This window comes from Mus pahari, chromosome 12, assembly GCF_900095145.1.
Source record: "Mus pahari chromosome 12, PAHARI_EIJ_v1.1, whole genome shotgun sequence".
Classification (NCBI taxonomy): Eukaryota; Metazoa; Chordata; class Mammalia; order Rodentia; family Muridae; genus Mus; species Mus pahari.
Genome location: NC_034601.1, coordinates 24,333,759 through 24,351,028, shown reverse-complemented (window position 1 = coordinate 24,351,028; position 17,270 = coordinate 24,333,759). Strand labels below are relative to the sequence as shown.

The 17,270-nt window shown below is 43.0% G+C and overlaps 1 protein-coding gene across 2 annotated transcripts in view; it reads right to left on the bottom strand.

Annotated features, from left to right (window-relative positions):
- Plaat1 (phospholipase A and acyltransferase 1) overlaps positions 1-15,305 on the bottom strand; it is a 21,502-nt gene extending 6,197 nt beyond the window's left edge. Inside the window, exons 1-3 of one of the 2 annotated variants that reach the window (XM_021209934.2) lie at positions 15,193-15,305; positions 7,402-7,540; positions 4,601-4,866 (exon numbers count right to left, since the gene is read on the bottom strand). In XM_021209934.2, the coding sequence (XP_021065593.1) occupies positions 4,601-4,866; positions 7,402-7,540 (405 nt within the window). In that variant the 5' untranslated portion in view covers positions 15,193-15,305. Of the gene's footprint in view, positions 1-4,600; positions 4,867-7,401; positions 7,541-14,694; positions 14,890-15,192 lie in introns of those variants that run through there. The other variant, XM_021209935.2, reaches the window with a different exon arrangement.
- Positions 15,306-17,270: the final 1,965 nt, after the last annotated feature.

The following is a 17,270-nucleotide window of genomic DNA, read 5'->3' as shown; positions in this document are numbered from 1 at the left end:
TAATCAGCCACCAAATGCAGACACTATTGCATATGCCAGCAAAATTTTGCTGAAAGGACCCTGATATAGCTGTCTCTTATGAGGCTATGCCAGTGCCTGGCAAAAACAGAAGTGGATGCCCACAGTTAGCTATCAGATGGAACACAGGTCCCCCAATAGAGCAGCTAGAGAAAGTACCCAAGGAACTGAAGCGGTCTGCAACCCTATAGGTGGAACAACAATATGAACTAACCAGTACCTCCAGAGCTTGTGTCTCTAGCTGCATATGTAGCAAAAGATGGCCTAATCAGCCATCATTGGGAAGAGAGGCCCCTTGGTCTTGCAAACTTTATATGCCCCAGTACAAGGAAACACCAGGGCCAACAAGGGGGAATGGGTGGGTAGGGGAGCAGGAGGGAGGGTATAGGGGACTTTGGGGATAGCGTTTGAAATGTAAATGAAGTAAATAACTAATAAAAATGGGGGGGGGAGGAAAGTTTTGTCACCTGAGAAAAGGGGACATCAACTGAGGAATTGCCTTCATCAACTTGCCCTGTGGACATATGGGGGTATGGGATCTCGGTTAATGATTGTAAAGGAAAGCAAGGCAAATGAACCATGGACAGCAAAGCCACCAAACAGCGCTCCTCTGTGGTTTCTGACTCAGAACCTGTATGACCTAGCTTCTTGCAATGATGAGATGTCTCCTGCAAGGTGAAATAAACATTCTATTTACCTAACATCAACCATAACTCTAACCCTTAAGTTGCTTGTAGACAATGTTTTGTCACAGGAAACCGAGTCAGTACGAGTTAAGAAGAGTCAATATTAGCCAACTATCATGTCAAACTGGTTTTCATATAGACAGAGTAAGCCATTCTCAAACTCAATTGTCCATAAAGGAGTTCAGACGTTCATAGCCATTAGATTATTAATCATCATCGTGATGAGGGTAGCTAAAGAAATTCATGGTTTTCATGGCACTCAGCTAATATTTGCCTTGCATCCTCACGGGTCTGAGAGCAGTGTTATGACTGAAAAGACGTATTCGGATATTGGAGTCATCACAGATGCAGAAGACAACGTTAAGTCTCTGGGATTCAAGAGCCATGGTTTTCAAATAAAGCAAACATTTTTTTTTTTTTTGGTCAGATATCTGGGGACTGGTTTAACCTAACCAAGGTCACAGTTGCTAGCGCCCTCTGTATAACTCATAAGCTTGTACTGTGGAGCCTCTACCTACATATTTCTGAAATGTTGTACTGTCTCCCTCACTGCTGCTTCCTTGTTGCAAACTGGCAAGACAGAGGCATGTTGAAGGAGCATTTGCTCCATACATTTACAGCATGTGTTCACTTCATTATGTGAGCTTGCAGTCAGAAGGGAATAGGTCTACACCTGTGACTCCTTTCCTTTCCTAGTCAGCTTTAACCACCAACCTGGCACAGCTTAGAAGAGAAGGGAGTATCAGTTGAACGATCTCCCTGTAGGCATGTTGATAGAGGAGGGTATTGTTGTACGTATTGATAGAGGAGGGCCTAGCCCACTGTGAATAGTTCTATTCCCTGAGCAGCTGGTCCAGGGGTGCATAAGAAAGCTAGCTAAGTATAAACCAGCCCAGGAGCCAGAAATCAAGAAGTTTGCCCTTGCTGTATTTCTTGGATGTGAAGAGTGTGGTAGTTTGAGTATGCTTAGCCAGGGAGTAGCTTTCTTTGGAGGTGTGGCCTTGTTGGACTAGGTGTCCCACTGTAGGCTTTGGCTTTAAAACTCTCATCCTAGCTGCCAGAAAACAAGTCTTTTCCTAACAGCCTTCCAATGAAGATGTAGAACTCTCAGCTCTGCTTGCACCATGCCTGCCTTGATGCTGCCATGCTCCCACCTTGATGATAATGGACTGAGCCTCTGAACCTGTAAGCCAGCCCCAACTAAATGTTGTCAATGAGTTGCTTTGGTCATGGTGTCTGTTCACAGCAGTAAAACCCTAACTAAGACAAAGGGAGTTCCTTGAAAAGAGATAATGTATACAATAGCAGGCAGAACTGTCTCCAGGTAGTACCTTCTTGGCCTTCTGCTTGGATGTCCAATGATGGACTGCAATCTATAAGGTAACTCTTTCTCAAGATGTTTCTGGTCATTACAACAGAATGACCCTAGAACTTTGTCCCTTTCTAATCCCTCAAAAATATTTCCGGTGGAGAGAATGATCAGGCAGACAGCCTGACCTTACCCTACAAATCCTATTTTCTTCTATAATTTTACTTTTACTTATTTGGTAGTTTTCTGCTTATGTTACCTATAATGTTCAGTGATCCCTACCTAAATTATTCACTGAGAATATCAAAAGGTGAGAGACACCCAGAGACACACTTGATGACACTACAATCAACAAGTATGTAGCAAGTTGGAGAGAAAGAGAAGCGGAAGGGTTTGTAAACAATGAAGAGAGAAGGGACTGGAAACTCGAGTAAGGAACAGCCTGATGTGAGTAGCCTGAACTGCCACCTGAGGCCAGGGTGAGGTCTTGACTTATGCATATCAAAAACAGACAGACAGACAGACAGACAGACAAACAAAGAGGTAAAGATGTGCTGTGTACATAAAATTCCCAAGAATAATAAAGAGCAAGGCCAGAAGCCAAGGAGAAATGCAAGTATCTCAGGTATTTGGGCTAGGATTAGAATAGAGCAGTGAATGCCCAGGTATTGTGTGGTATAGCTGTATTAAATAAACAATAGTCTCATTCATTTGTAAGCTGGCTGGAAATAAAGAAAAATAGCCACTTTCAAAAATGCATTTACAAGTTTACGAAGCAGGCTTATGTACCATTCTCCCCAGTATCTGTTAGAGACTGGCTCCACTATTGGTTGAGGAAATGATTCCCCCCCCCCCCCGCCATGGGTTTTGAGTCTTCCTATGAAAAGCAAAAAGATAGTAAATCTCAGAAGAAATTCAAAGCGAGAAGGTTGTAATCTGTTCTTACTCAACCAAACGTTCACATTACTGAAGTATTATCAGCAAGCAAAAGGCTGTAAGTATTTAATATGTGCAAGTTGATCTATTTGGAGGTGGGCTTACATCCGTAAAATTCCATTCTAACCAATACCACACATGTATCTACCACCTCCTCAGGTTTCTTCTAACCACTTTCATTGATTCTGCTGTTGTTTTGGTTCTGAGTTTTAGTTGGTTAGTTGGTTGATTGATCGGTTGATTGATCTCTTTAGGCTTCGTTATCGCTATAAGAGTATCTAACCCGAAGAGCTGCCTTCTTGATACAAATAAAAGTGAGCAATGAACTTATAATAAAAGCACAGGCTTGTAAGTCATAAATACTATGTTAGAGAATAGATATGCAAAGTGATTTATTTGATATAACAGAAGTTTATATTTCTTTGACCACTGTCCCCCCATTTGCAGAAATTAAATGAATAAATAGTATTTGCTAATGCAGTGAACAACTTAATTATTACCAAAGATCCCATAATCCAGCTATATCAGACAAACAGCCACCAGCTGAGGAACATGCCATGTAAGACTTTGGCGGGACACTATATATCCAAAGCACAACAGATGCTTTTTTTAAATGAGGCTGTAAATAACATGCTACTTTGCTGGATAATTACCAATTATGCAGATAGAACACATTTCTTACCAATGCACTAGCTTTCAACCTAAAGTAAAAGAACAATTTGTGTGTAGCCTCTGTGTTGTGGCAGTGTGTGTGTGTGTGTGTGTGTGTGTGTGTGTGTGTGTGTATGAACATCCACTGTTAATGTACTTCCTGATGGGAGCACATTGCCAATGAGTTCCCTCCTAAAAAAACAAAAACAACAAAAAAAAAACAATAAACTATCTAGAATTTTTAAGTTTAAAAATTAAAACTTTTGTACAAACAGGACCTCTTTTTCTAACAATTTTATTCTCTTACATTGCCTTAATAATTTTTGGGTTAAGTCCTTAGAGACGGAGCCACCCTGGCCTGAAGACAGGCAAGGTAAAGACAAGTCAGGTAAATATTCACTTTGTTGGGAATCCACTATAACACTGCAAAATAGTACTGGAGATCTACAAGATTGCACTATTACAAGAATTAGATACACTGAAGTCAGTCCAAACATAAAAAGTCATTTAGAAGCCCAGGGAATTAAATATCACAGCATTTCATTGAAAAGTCTCATTGTAAAGAAATAGGAAACATTTACCCACCCTTCAAAGCATGTCATTGGTTGGCCACTATTCCCTGGGAAATAATCTACTAAGTAATCCATTTGTCTTCCTTTTCTGCTCCCTTATTTTCAGTACATGGCATGGTTGTTTTGAGGTTGCTGAATTGAATGGAGGGAGTACTGAAAACTGTGACTAGTGGGGTTAGTAAGACTGACAGGAAGCTATGGACTTGATGCTACCTCACGCCCCCTTCCAGCCCAGATTTCAAGATGTCCAAGTCTTAGTCTGTTTGATCTCTAACTTACTATATTTTTAATAGCCTCCTTCTCTGCCCTTTGGTGTTTACAACTTTTCTTGTTATTTGCATTTTGGTTGAAGTGTATGACCTTTATCATGACAGATAGGATTTTTTTTCAACGTGAGAAACTTATTGAACCTTTAAAAGGAAACTCACCTGCTCGGACACTCCTTCTCCATAGCGCAGCAAGGTTACAAAATGCTCACAGTTGTTGACCAGCAAGTCATAGGCTACTTCCTGCCCAATAGCGAACTCTGACCGTTGTATCACTTCCTCTACAGGAAGAGGAGGGTATGTGGTGTCGTACTTGTTATTTATTCTGTATGTGTCATTTCCCACAACATCCTTCAGAAGCTGCATTTTGACCAAGGCCTTTGTGCTGAACACAGACTTGGCACTTGTAAATGATGAGCAAATGCCATCTGTAATGAGAACGCTGGTTAGTAGGGCTTAGCGATCTGGTCCACAGAGTACCAATGTCATCTAGGAATGAATGCTAGAGGTGCCGGGGGAACTTCCACTGCCCTCTTCTCCTTAGGCGGTAAACTAAAAAGTGCTTGATCTCATCCACGCACTGTGTGTTCTCAATTACATATGAGTGAGAATACAAGTTGCGTGAAATTCTCTGCCTGTTCTTGGGAAGTAAGACCTTTAATGATTGGTAATATGAGAGATTTTTTTTGCATACATTTCTAACAAGGTAGGATTAAGATTATTGACCAATTATTCTATTGTGCCTGTTCCTTCGTAGCATCTGAACTCTTCCAAATGGATGTCTTAGGGGTTAGGAGTGGTGTGCTCCGATTCTACCGCGTCTCTGTACTTCTTTCTTCTCCATACACTTGCTCTTCCCTGGGCTTTAATGTAAGCCCACATTTCCTGCTGGAAGATCTTGTTTTTTTTTTCCTGTCATTTCTTCTGGCCAGCAAACTAATGTCACAAACCTGAAGCTAACTTCAGTAGGCAGAACACAGATAGTGCCCCATTCTATGTTTCCCCTGCCTGAACAATCCTTTGAGTCTCCTCTTTGCCTGAGATACCTCTACTGGTAATCATTGCCTAGATGGCCAGGACCCTTTGTATCTGGGCCCGTTATGTCAGTACCATGACTCCTTGTGGCTTGGCATATTCCGGGACCTGCTCTTTCTCCACTTGTGCCTACCTCCTATGCATATCATATTCCTGTAACTACTAGGAGGAAGGGGCTCTACATAAACTGCCAGGTAAGCGTCTCTTTCAGTTTTGACTTAGTTCGAAATCGTTTTCCATTCCTCTTCTATCTCGGTCTCTTCAGCAGAGCATCAACATTCATCAGGTTATATTATAGACACTGGAAGTACACAGGAACAGATGTTGTATACATTGATATATGTAGCTCTTCTTTTAAGTGAAGTTTATGTCACATATTGCATTTTAGACATTTTAAAATATTATATTAACACCATCTCCCAAATAGTTAAACATGTCTAAAAGTATGTTTTTAAAATTGCTATTATAGTTGCTTTATCTTATTATAGTTCCACCATTGCCTATTTCTTCCTCACAATGCCTGCCAGAGCCAATCACTGTATTACATCTTATTCTTCAGAAATGGAGTTGTGGCTCACAATGGGCCAATTTAGAGTCATTCTCCATGATTTCTAAACTCCAACACAGAGAGAGCAGATTAGCTCTTTCCTGTTGAGTCATTGAACTGTAAGAATGGAGCCTCAGCTTGTGAACTGTTCCTGTTTCTTTCCACAGTCAAAGAATGATAACAACAGGCAGGAGAGAGAAGACACGTGTGAGTCTGAAGGTCCTGATGTGATGACATGTAAGCCGTGGACTTGTCCTTTTTTGATTGTTTGCTTAAGCTAGTGTTAGCTTTATTTCTGTGATATACAACTCAAGGATTCTAACAGACACAAATACCTCATACCTAGTTGCTAAGTCATAATGTGCTTAACCAGCCCCCTGTTGAAAATTAAGCCATTGTCTCGTTTTCTTAAAATTCATTAGACATGAAATTTGTCTACATTTTTAAATGTTTCCCCAGATTTCTGGAAGTAAAATTAGATGTAGAGTATAAGAAATCTTTGAAAAACACTTAACACATACTGTGAAACTGGTTTTGTGAATGGCATTATCAGTTTCTATTTCCACCAACCATCTCCGTGTACCAAGTTCCCCTGTCTCTGCCCACACTGCGCGCTATCATTCTATCCTTTGCTAAAGAGATGTGTAAGAAGTCAGTCAGTGTCTCAATCTATAATGGAGGACATAAAGTTGAAATGTCTGTTCTATTCTTTAGTCAACTGTTTTTAACTTCCCACTTTGTGGTTTGTGTTCTTGGTTTTTTCTGCCTCTTCTCTGAGGCACCAGTGTCCCAGGGACAATGGAACTAGTTTTCTCACATCTTCTGATGCTGCTTCCTTGCAGAACTGTCCTAATTGTAGCATACCCCTCAATCCCTTTCCCCGCTCCTTTCTTCCTAAATCCAGGGCTTCACAGGCCACGTTCCTCACTTGGATTTTCTACATCTTTCCTAACATGTCTGATAATTTGCTCTTCTTCTCTCCCACTGTCTGTGAACATATAAGTACCACTGTGTAGATATCTATATAGCTGGGTAGCCGCAACACCTAGAGAGGTATTCATCACATACTACACAACCTATGAGTAGTTGCTGAATTAACTGAAATCACCCACTTGTGTGAGACATAAGGACACAGAGCCTAGTCATGTTTGGGGTGAATGCCTCCCTCAAGTAATCATTTATTTGTAGTTAGGAATTTTTTAGAGATTTTAATTTTGATGTCTGTGGAATCCTTGAAATGATGCTTTGGTCTTTGAATATCATTTTCTAAATTAGTAGGATTTAGTTTCCGCATTTTATCTACTTTATGATCTTATCTGTGATTGCTTCTAAATACAAAACAACTTAAAAGCTCTCAGGGGCCCCTGGAAACAAATCTTACCTAGAGGTGCAATATTGATAACATAGCCATCACCCAAGTACAGTGCCCAGTGCTGATAGCAAGGACGGAACACTTCAATCAAGTCTCCTGGGTGTGGGTTGTGCGGATAGGTCAGACTGAAGCCATCATTAACCGCCATCTGCAAGGACAGGCATGGAGATAAGCTTGCTGTTACAACTCACAGAATGAGTGTCTGAGCAAGGGTTGGTTCCACATTATCAGAGGAACAAAGAAATTACTGAGATGACCTCTGGTAATGACTCAGACTCACAATGCTTTCTTCGGATGTTTGTGTGTATGTTAGCAGCAAAGGGAGGAGGAGAAACTCTTGCAAAATTCTCTACAGTGGTGCTTATGACACCTGTTCTTTAAATCTAGAATTGGCTCGTAGAACTTCCTTCTGTACAAAATTTCAGTAATAATTAAGTTTCAAAATACCCCTTGTATGGAACAGGGAGGAGAAATAAAGGGAAAGCAAATGTATGTTTGTCTTACTATGCAAATGTTCTAAAAAATACAGCTAAAAAGGATCAGTCCACTGTTGCTTCCATAGTGGGAAGTAGTCAGGGGTCCAGAGTCTAAGATCAGAATTCTTTGAGACTGTGTGATGTGCAGTACAACTAAGAAGCAGAAGTGTGGGTGGATGCTGAACACTGTGAACATTAAAACATGTAAGAAATATCTTGTACCACGAATCTCACTCTGCCACTTTATTTTAAGGAAAGACAGGCTACAAGCCAGATGGGTATCAAGTCAGACGTTCAGGTGCAATGCAGGCTCTGGAACGCTTCTTCCAAGTTCAGAATGTGCTCTGTACTGCAGCATGTTTAAGACTCTGGCTTCTACCTGCTACGACTCTGATGTCTTTTGTCCCTGTAACTATGACAACCAGCCCCACCCCATCCCTTACTATGATTCCAGAAACAGTGAAGCAGACAAGGTGCAAGATGGGTAAGCTCACTGCACTGATGAATGTGACCTGGAATTTCCAAGGTGGCAACATTTTCTCCTTCTCAATCAACACCCTTTAGAAAGCACATATGTTTCTGACAGCTGGTCTTGCAGAGGTTACAGTTTCTGTGTAGTCACAGAAATAGAATAAGTCAGCAAGAGGAAGTCACATGCATCTCCTCAATCAAAGGAAGATTAAGGACTGTACACATGCTGAGTCTTTAGTTGACAATGATGTTACTCACCATCTTGCTGTCTTGCAACTCTATAGACTCCCTAGCAATGAAATACAAATGCTAGAAACTTCCAACTCACTCACATAATAGCATAGGCTAAGGACATGGGAATACAGTTATCCTTACTTTCTTGGCACTATAGAAGTCTTTCTTAAAAACCAATTGTTAATACTGAAAGGGTGTTTCCCTGAATAGTTGCATGTTGTCTGTCAAAATCTTCATTCATTACACTGTCACAGAAATGCAGCCAAATGTAAGCTGTCCTCTGTTGAAAAATAACTACAAACCAATTATATAAACACATTAAGTCTAACCATCCTCCCAAATACGTTAGAGTTTTTCTTAATATGGATGTTCACATTTTGTTCACTAGCAGAAAACCAAGCAACAACAGTTAAGACAGGCATAATAATGTAGGCTGGGCTGTTTATCTCACAAAGTTATTGAAAGCATTCCTTGTGAATTACAAGCTCTTATGAATATTTTGAAAAATAATCTCTGAATACCTTGAAAAAACTATTCAAGTGGATAATAAGATAGTATTGTTTTCTATAAATCTTTAGATCGGACCATGTTGTATGTGTGATTTGGTCCCTGTTGTGCCTTTGAGACAAGATGTATGACATTATGGAATGGGTGGTCTCACTGTAAAGATTTAATAAGTAACACACTTCAGTCTCTGGCATGTAGTCTGAAACATGACACACAAAGTGTAAGTGAATCAGCCACGCAAAGCTTATTATGGTTTATTTTAACAAATGGTAGGATGATAAGCATGCCCAGTGAATAACTCCCAGAGCCTAAGCGAGACCTCCATGTCAACATGTAAGGGGAAGTGTGGCTTCTCACACTGACCTCTTATGTATCCTAGCAAATTGCTACAAAAGGGAACCTCAGAAACTCTCTGGTTCACCCTTCCCTAAATGGGGCTTCTGGAATCCCAGAACTTCTAGAAGTATAGCTTAAATAACAGCCATCAGGTCCTAGTGCAAAGCCGTTGTTTCTTAAGATAAAGAAAAGTGAACTCTGAAAATAATTTCAGCAAATGAGAGTCATATGTCATCTCACAACAGATTTTCAACTATTGGAGCTAGGGTAATTGAGTATCTCCAGTGGAAAAATATCCAAATATCACCAGTAGACATGAGAGAGAGAGAGAGAGAGAGAGAGAGAGAGAGAGAGAGAGAGAGAGAGAGAGAGAGAGAGAGAGAGAGAGAGANGAGAGAGAGAGAGAGAGAGAGACAGAGAGACAGAGAGACAGAGAGACAGAGAGACAGAGAGACAGAGACAGAGACACAGAGACACACAGAGAGATACACACATACATACACAATACTTCACACATACATACACACAAAGAAACACACACATACATGTACACGCACAAACACACATGAATATGGGTAAAATAGGGGGAAAAGCCTTAGTATTGAGTTGGCAGAGTACTTATATTTACTCTCAAACATATGACTTTATTCCTTTATTCCTTTATTTCAAATAATTCGGCCGACCTTCAATGGGAGAATGGCAACAAATACCAGCACTCTCTCAGTGTTCAAGATAGCTGAGTAGATGTGCTCAACACACACGGAGGGTGAAATAGCTCGGTGGTTAAGAGCACTCAATGCTCTTGCAAAGGGCCTGGGTTTGGTCCCTGAACATCTGTAACTCCAGTTCCAGAGCATCTTTGCCTCTTTGGTCTCTACAGGCACACAAACTCACATAGGTGCACACACAGAGTCACACTTTTTTAACAAGTAAATTAATAACTCTTTCTAAAAGTAAGAGTTTTTTATTTAAAAAAATTAAGGGGGCTTCACAGAGTTGCATCAGTGGTTAAGAGTCCTCTTCCAGAGGTCCAGAGTTCAATTCCCAGTACCCCACGGCAGTCACAACTGTCTGTAACTCCAGTACCAAGGGACCCAACCCCATCACACAGACAAAATACCAATGAACATAAAATAAGTAAATCTTTAAAAATAAATAGAATAAAAGGAAGCGCCCAGTATCCACTTCCCTTTTACAAAGAACAACCAGAGAGATCTGTGCAGAGCTGCATTAAAGGCCGATGGCGAAGAGAAAGCACTGTGGATCCTCCCAACAGAGACCACAGCCCAGTAAAATTTAGAGACCTGGGACCATAGCAAGAGAAGCAAAATACCACCCCAGCATCTGCCACCCCAGCTCTACAATAGAAAGGAACCAGTCTTCCTTTGGGAGGAGTGAGCTGAAAGGGAGAGTTCCACCACGCTCCATCCATGTGGGTGGTGACAGTCCTAGCTACTGGATAGTCAGCTCACTGACCATTTAGATTAGTAACCTGAACTCTGCACAGTAGAGTAGAATTCTGCAAAGCCTGGCTTTGGGAAAGGGCTCTTTCCCAGGGAAGGTTCAGGGGTATGGTGACAAGCGCCCATCTTGACATCAAAAATCCCTGCACACCAATCTCTCGTATTACACAAACACACCCTAGCATTGGCTCGGCAGATGACTGACTCTTGAACCGACCAAGGCACAACAGGGTAACTGTGCCTAATCTGTGGGATGTCCTGCTCTGTAGGGCTTCGGTGCTAGGGGATTGGAAGTATTGCCTCTGAATACCAGGAGACCAACGCACTTGCTCCCTGAGACCCAGAATATAGTTAACCACATGTGGACTAGGGCCAGTGTCAGGACTGACACATGGTTCCCACAGCCCTTTCCCCAAGACCTGTATTCAGGAGCCTGTTATGAATAAGGTAGGGAGAAGGCCTCCATGATTCTCAGGCATATAGGGGGCTTTCTAGGAGGGCCCTGGACAACTCCATGAGGCCAGGTCCTACCTCAGCCATAGACTGCTGAACAGAACCTGCTGAGAGAAGTGTACTCATCTCTGCCCCCGGACCCACTCATTGGCAGGAATAGTCATTGAAGCAGCAAAGAGAAAAACTGGAGTTCTTACTGCTGTCTGCCTTATGGTCCATTCTGAATTGAATGCCACTGGGACTGGGCAAAATTACCCCCATAGGAGTACAGTGGGTCCCACTACAAGAGTCCTGACCACCCTAAGTGGTACAGTAGGTCCCAGTCCTGTTCACCACAAGTAGAGGCCCTTGCCAGTAGCAGAATAGTTGGATGGAAACATGGAATGAATAGGAGTAACCCTACACTGAGGACCCCATGCCCTCTGCTGTAAAATACCACACCTATCTAAACTGCTGGAGTATCTCCACTCTCACTGTGCATGGAGAGTATGGGTCTGAGACTCTGCCAAACATATAGACAATGGCCATAGAAGTTACAGGGAAACTGTACTGCAGTACTCCCCTAGAATCAAAGTCACTATCACAGGACAAACGTCCAAGACACATCTTTGGAAGAAAGATACTTACTAAGGGCACCCCTTAAAGGTGGTAGAGACACTGACCCAGCAAATGCACAAATCTCAAAGTAGAAGCCCAAGCAATATGAAGAAGGGGTAATAGGATATTTCCCTAAAAGAACATAATAATTCTCTAGCAACAGGTTTCTAAGAAATTAAAACGGATTAAAAAAAATCTCAAAAAAATGGTTATTAAAAAAAATCTCAATGAGATCCTCAAGAATATAGATTAACAGCTAAATGAAGTTAGACAGACACTGTAGGGTAGAAATGAGAATTCAGCAGAGAGACGCAGGCTGAAATCTTGGACACAAGAAGGTCACTGAATCAATTAGATTATAACCCCTGAAAGCCTCAACAACTAGCTAGACTTGGTGGAAGAAACAGTATGTGAATTTGAAGACTGTGTGTGTGTGTGTGTGTGTGTGTGTGTGTGTGTGTGTGTGTGTCAGAATAACAGAAAAGATTAATATTAAAGGCACAGAAAATCCATCCAATGAGATAACTGCCAAGAATGTCTCTCAGATCTTGAGGAATATCCATCGCCAAACACTTATCTAAAACTTAATGCAAAGTGGGCCAAGGACCTGAATATCAGAGTAGAAGTTATAGAAGAAAACACGGGAGGTATTTCAAGGCCTAGACGGAGATAATGATTTTCTGGGTGGGATTCCCCAAAGCATAGGAAACAACAACTATAACGAAGTGCAGTTACACAGAACTAAAACCTTCCAAACAGTAAAGTAAACACCGAACAGCATGAAAAGACAGCCCACAGGATGGAGAAAATATTTGCAAACTATGTTTGGCAAGGAGAGGCTGCCATACAGGATATATAAAGAATCTAAAAAACTCAGTCTCTAACAAAACAAATAAACGAAGTAAGCCAGACACAGAAAGGCAAGTGCTGCATATTCTTCCTCGTGCAGAAACTTAAAAAGTAAGTTTGAAAGTTGAATAATGTTCTGTACTGATTGGGAATGGCACTGGAGGGAAGGTTGAATTGAATTTAACCAATGTATACCCTTCTCGTGTGTATTAATATAACACTTTTGATGTGTACAGTTCATACTTGTCAACAAAAACCTAAAACAGGGAATTATGCTGAATGAAAAACAACCACAACAAAACCAAACAAACAAACAAAAGCAATGTCAGAAGGTTACGTTCTTCGTGACTCTCCCCCATGCTCTTCTTGAAATGACAAAAGAATGAACGTAGTGGATAAATGGTGTTCTCGGGGGTTACGACAGAGACAGGAGGGAAGGTGGTGTGGCCACAGGATGGACACATCAAGGATTGAAGTGGTGACTTTGTAAGCTGATTGTAGAGACCAATTGAGTTCATGCCTGGTCTAAAGTCACACAGGCAGTGACACATCTGAGATTCAATTTCAAGTCTATCTCCCTACGCCAATGTCATGCTCCATTATGCCACTGAATGTAATTAATAATTAATCAAAGGAGATGCAGCTAAAAGTCATGGCGTCTTTCCCTCTTCTTAGACATCTGTTGGAGAAGTTTCCAAAGCACAGAAATATATACTTCATATAAACGCTCATATAATAAACAAATGAAGCCTTCCTGGATACTTCCTCAGGAGTCTGTATTTCTCTTCGACCCAGGAGGCCTTTCCAGGTGATGCTAGACCTATCTATGTGCTTTCCAGAACCACACATTAGGCAAAGAGCTATGAAGATTTACCTCACAGTTCACATGCACAGAATCATGTAGTACTCAAGGAAGGCTGGCATGAACATAGGCACTCAATATTGTACAAGTATTTCATTTTTCAATTACATAAACGGACTGCTCTGTTTATTGCCCTACCTCAGATGCATCTGGGGAGGCATCAAAAGAAATAAGTGTACTACACTGAGATGGTTATAGGGACATTTCATGAGTGCTATTCACATCTACAAGACCGTCGGTCTTGTAGGATACCCAGGAGAGTGTTTCACTGACTCCCTCCAAAAATACTCCTGGAAGTGTGAAACATGTTCATTACTGATCACCGGCTCCCCAGCCTCCAAGAGCCTCTCCATCCAATTTAGATAGGTTCCCATTTCCATCCACAGCCATGCTATGCCGAGAGGAAAGGCTTCTGTGACGCTGTGTGTCTAGAGTGTCTTGCACTCAGATCCTCAGGCTCCCTGGTACTGACTCCATCTTAATCTTGCCAAGATCTTGGCTCACTCCCTCACCCTGCCATCTCTCTGTCTGCCATAATGACACCTCCTGAGTTCCCTGGAGCTCTATTTTCCTGAACCTGCGTCAGTAACTGGTGTCTGGGGACCTTCTCTGCTTTCCCAGATAGAGGGCTGTTTCTTGTTTATCTCTAGGCATCCCGTTCCTAGCAGACAGAGTGACACAAATACCTGCCTAGTAAATGTTAAATGAATACAGGAGCCAAGAACTGGAGACCTGTTCACGGCTTTCAGAACACGGGTCATAGTCATAGTACTAAATGCCAAGATAATATCTAGGACAATGTGGTCACACTGGTAGTCACTTCAGTGAGCTGAAAAGTCTGCTCTGCCCAGGGATTGAGTTTCCAGTACCTGATCGGCCACTCAACAGTTTCCCAGCCTTGGAAAGCAGGGTCTCTTGTTCCCCAGCTCCCACTTATAAAAAAAGAGGAGGCTGGATTTTAGTCAGCAGCTGTTTCACCTCTGAACTTTGCGATGGATAGAAACAAGGTTGACTCTTAACGCCTAGAGGGCATCCATTCCCTTCCCCAACGCACCTCCCTGCTCAAGCTGGGTTGTCTTAGTGCCTGGAGGCAGTGATGGGCTTCCCGGGTTCTCCACGGGCTCGCTGCGGTGCCGCTAGCAGACCCTGGGTGACTCCATCCGCATCGCCCTAAGGCCAAGGCCACAGCCAAGGCCACCACAGCCTCCCTCCGCTGAGTCAACGCCAGCGTCCGCGCGCCGCGCCACCTCTGCTCCCTCCGCCGGTTCCTGGCGCGCGCCTGCCAGACTGCACCGCGGAGTCCCTAGCGCCGACCCCTGGTCTTTGGAACTCGGCCCAGACCCACGCCCTTCCCACCACCCAGATCCTCCACGCACGCCCCAGGAATGAGATCCCCGGATTCTCCTTGCACACAACAGGCTCCACCACCACCCCACCCCCAGAACCTCTGTGCCCAAGGCAGACATGGACCCCTCCAAATCCTAGGCACCCTCCAGAGGTCGAGGCTCCCCATCTCCTCTGCTAGTCCCCAGCCTGCTTGGGGAGTCCCTACCTTGGAGACTGGTCATCTGACACTGAAGCCCTCAAGCTGGCTGAAACAGACATGAATCGCCTGCTCACAGCTCAGTCCCAGCCCAGTGCCTGCTTGGCTTCTTTCTCCCAGCAACCGGGACCTTTCTTAGACAAACTTTTGTGGTAATAGGCTCTGCCATGCTAGGTACTACAGTTTTAAGGATGACTTGTCTTGTGCAGAGCCCAGAAATGTTTAGGTATAGTCTTCATGGATACACAATACACTATGTCCTAGCTGGACACGGATTCCTTATGGGCCAAACGTTTTTTTTTTCCCCTCTGCTCTGCACCCCAAAGAAACATCTCCATCTTTGACTCAACAAAGAGTGGGAGATTTATTGCTTTAGAAAAGCCCGTGACTCATACAGTCCTGCTCGAGTGCCCACAAAATAGTCCTTCTTAGAATGGCCAGAACCCAGGGGTCAAACAAAACACACTGACTAGCTACTTGGACAAAAATCAACTCAAGTTTGGGGAGAGGGGAGGAGGAGGAGATAGGGCAAATGGGGATCCTCCATCCCTAGACCTCAGGGTGCTTCCTTCCCAAGTGGGAAATTACCTAGCTTGGGATGGGATGGAGCTGGCCTTCATTAAGAACCAGAGGCAGAGTTCCCTCCCTTTCCCTGCCCCGGAAAGTCCTGGATCTAGACAGAATAGGTTCCTTTCTCAGCTTCACTCCTGACTCATGACACAGCGATCCTGCCTTTGTAGGCCAGCCAGATTAGCCAGGCCAAGACTTCAGAAAAACAGCCACTGAGGTTAAAAATAGAGCTGGGGATGGTGAGGATCCTCTTTCTCCTGGCTTGACAGAGTGCCCAGGAACTCCAGTCAGCTAAGTAGGGAAGGATGGGCAGAGCGCTCCGTGAGCTTTTCTGAGAGCAACACAGGACTTTGCTAAAACTACTCATGGTCTAGATTTGTGTACTGGTAGACATAGGATTTCAACCAAAAGACACCATACAAAAGCTTGTTAGCTGCTAGGTTCGAAGTGTTGGCCACATGAGGGAAATCTCTGCAAGGCAGCCGCTTCCATAAGGGTCGTGGATGTGGATTGGTTTCTGGGGTCTGCAGCTCATGGTCGCACGTGACACCTTCTAAACAGAGCACATCGGAAGTCATCAGAAGCACCTGGGTCCTTCAAGTGGCATTGTGGGGAAAGGAATGCATATTTAGGTATAAACTGAATCCATTATGCCCTTCAGAACCTTTCCCTGGGGAAACACATAGACGTGGGTTTGTTTGCATCCGTCAGCCATTTCAATTGAGCCATCACAGAAGGAGGTGGTGTATGTATGATTTTATACAGGAGAGGTAGCGTGAGCGTTTATAAAGCCATCCTGCTTATGAGCTAAATTTATTACGTTTGCCAGGTTAATCTGTTTTCTCTAATCGGACACTTAATCATCCAGTCTCCTTCCGGCATTATGGATTCATGAATGTCAACTGAGGAGAGTTGCTCAGTCAGGGCAAGATGATAAATTATCGCTTCATTTTGGGGGTATTTGTGACTAAATGCCTCATAATAGAATTAAGGTGAAATAAATCGCATAATTTCAGTTCTAGATCCATGCCAGGTGTGGGGGGAAAATTGCATCTGGCCAAAGGCAAAAGCAGTCCCACCATTGAGTGGGATTCCAGGCGAGGAAAGCTTTGTGTACAGGACAGAGCGTTTCCTTCTTCACCCCTGGATGGTGGGAGATGGGAGAGGGTTGGCCACTCCCTGGTACTATCTGGGTGAGCTGCACAGACTTACCATTTCCGTAAAGCAACGGTGAGCTGCAGGGACTGAATAGCAATGTCTGTCTGCATCTAGAGTTGTCATCCTGGAATCTCAAAAGCTGTAGCTCTGCCCAGTACAGATGAGGCCAGATGTTATATCCCACCCAAATAACCAGCTACTGGGTTTTCTTGTTTGGTTTGGTTTGGCTTGGTTTTTGATTTGCTGTTAGAGTCAGAGCCTAGTTGGTTTGGAAAGGTTGAAACATTGAAGTAACCCTAAGGGATATGATTTCATCACATCTTGTATTAAATAAACGCTAAGACCATATCTAAGCAATA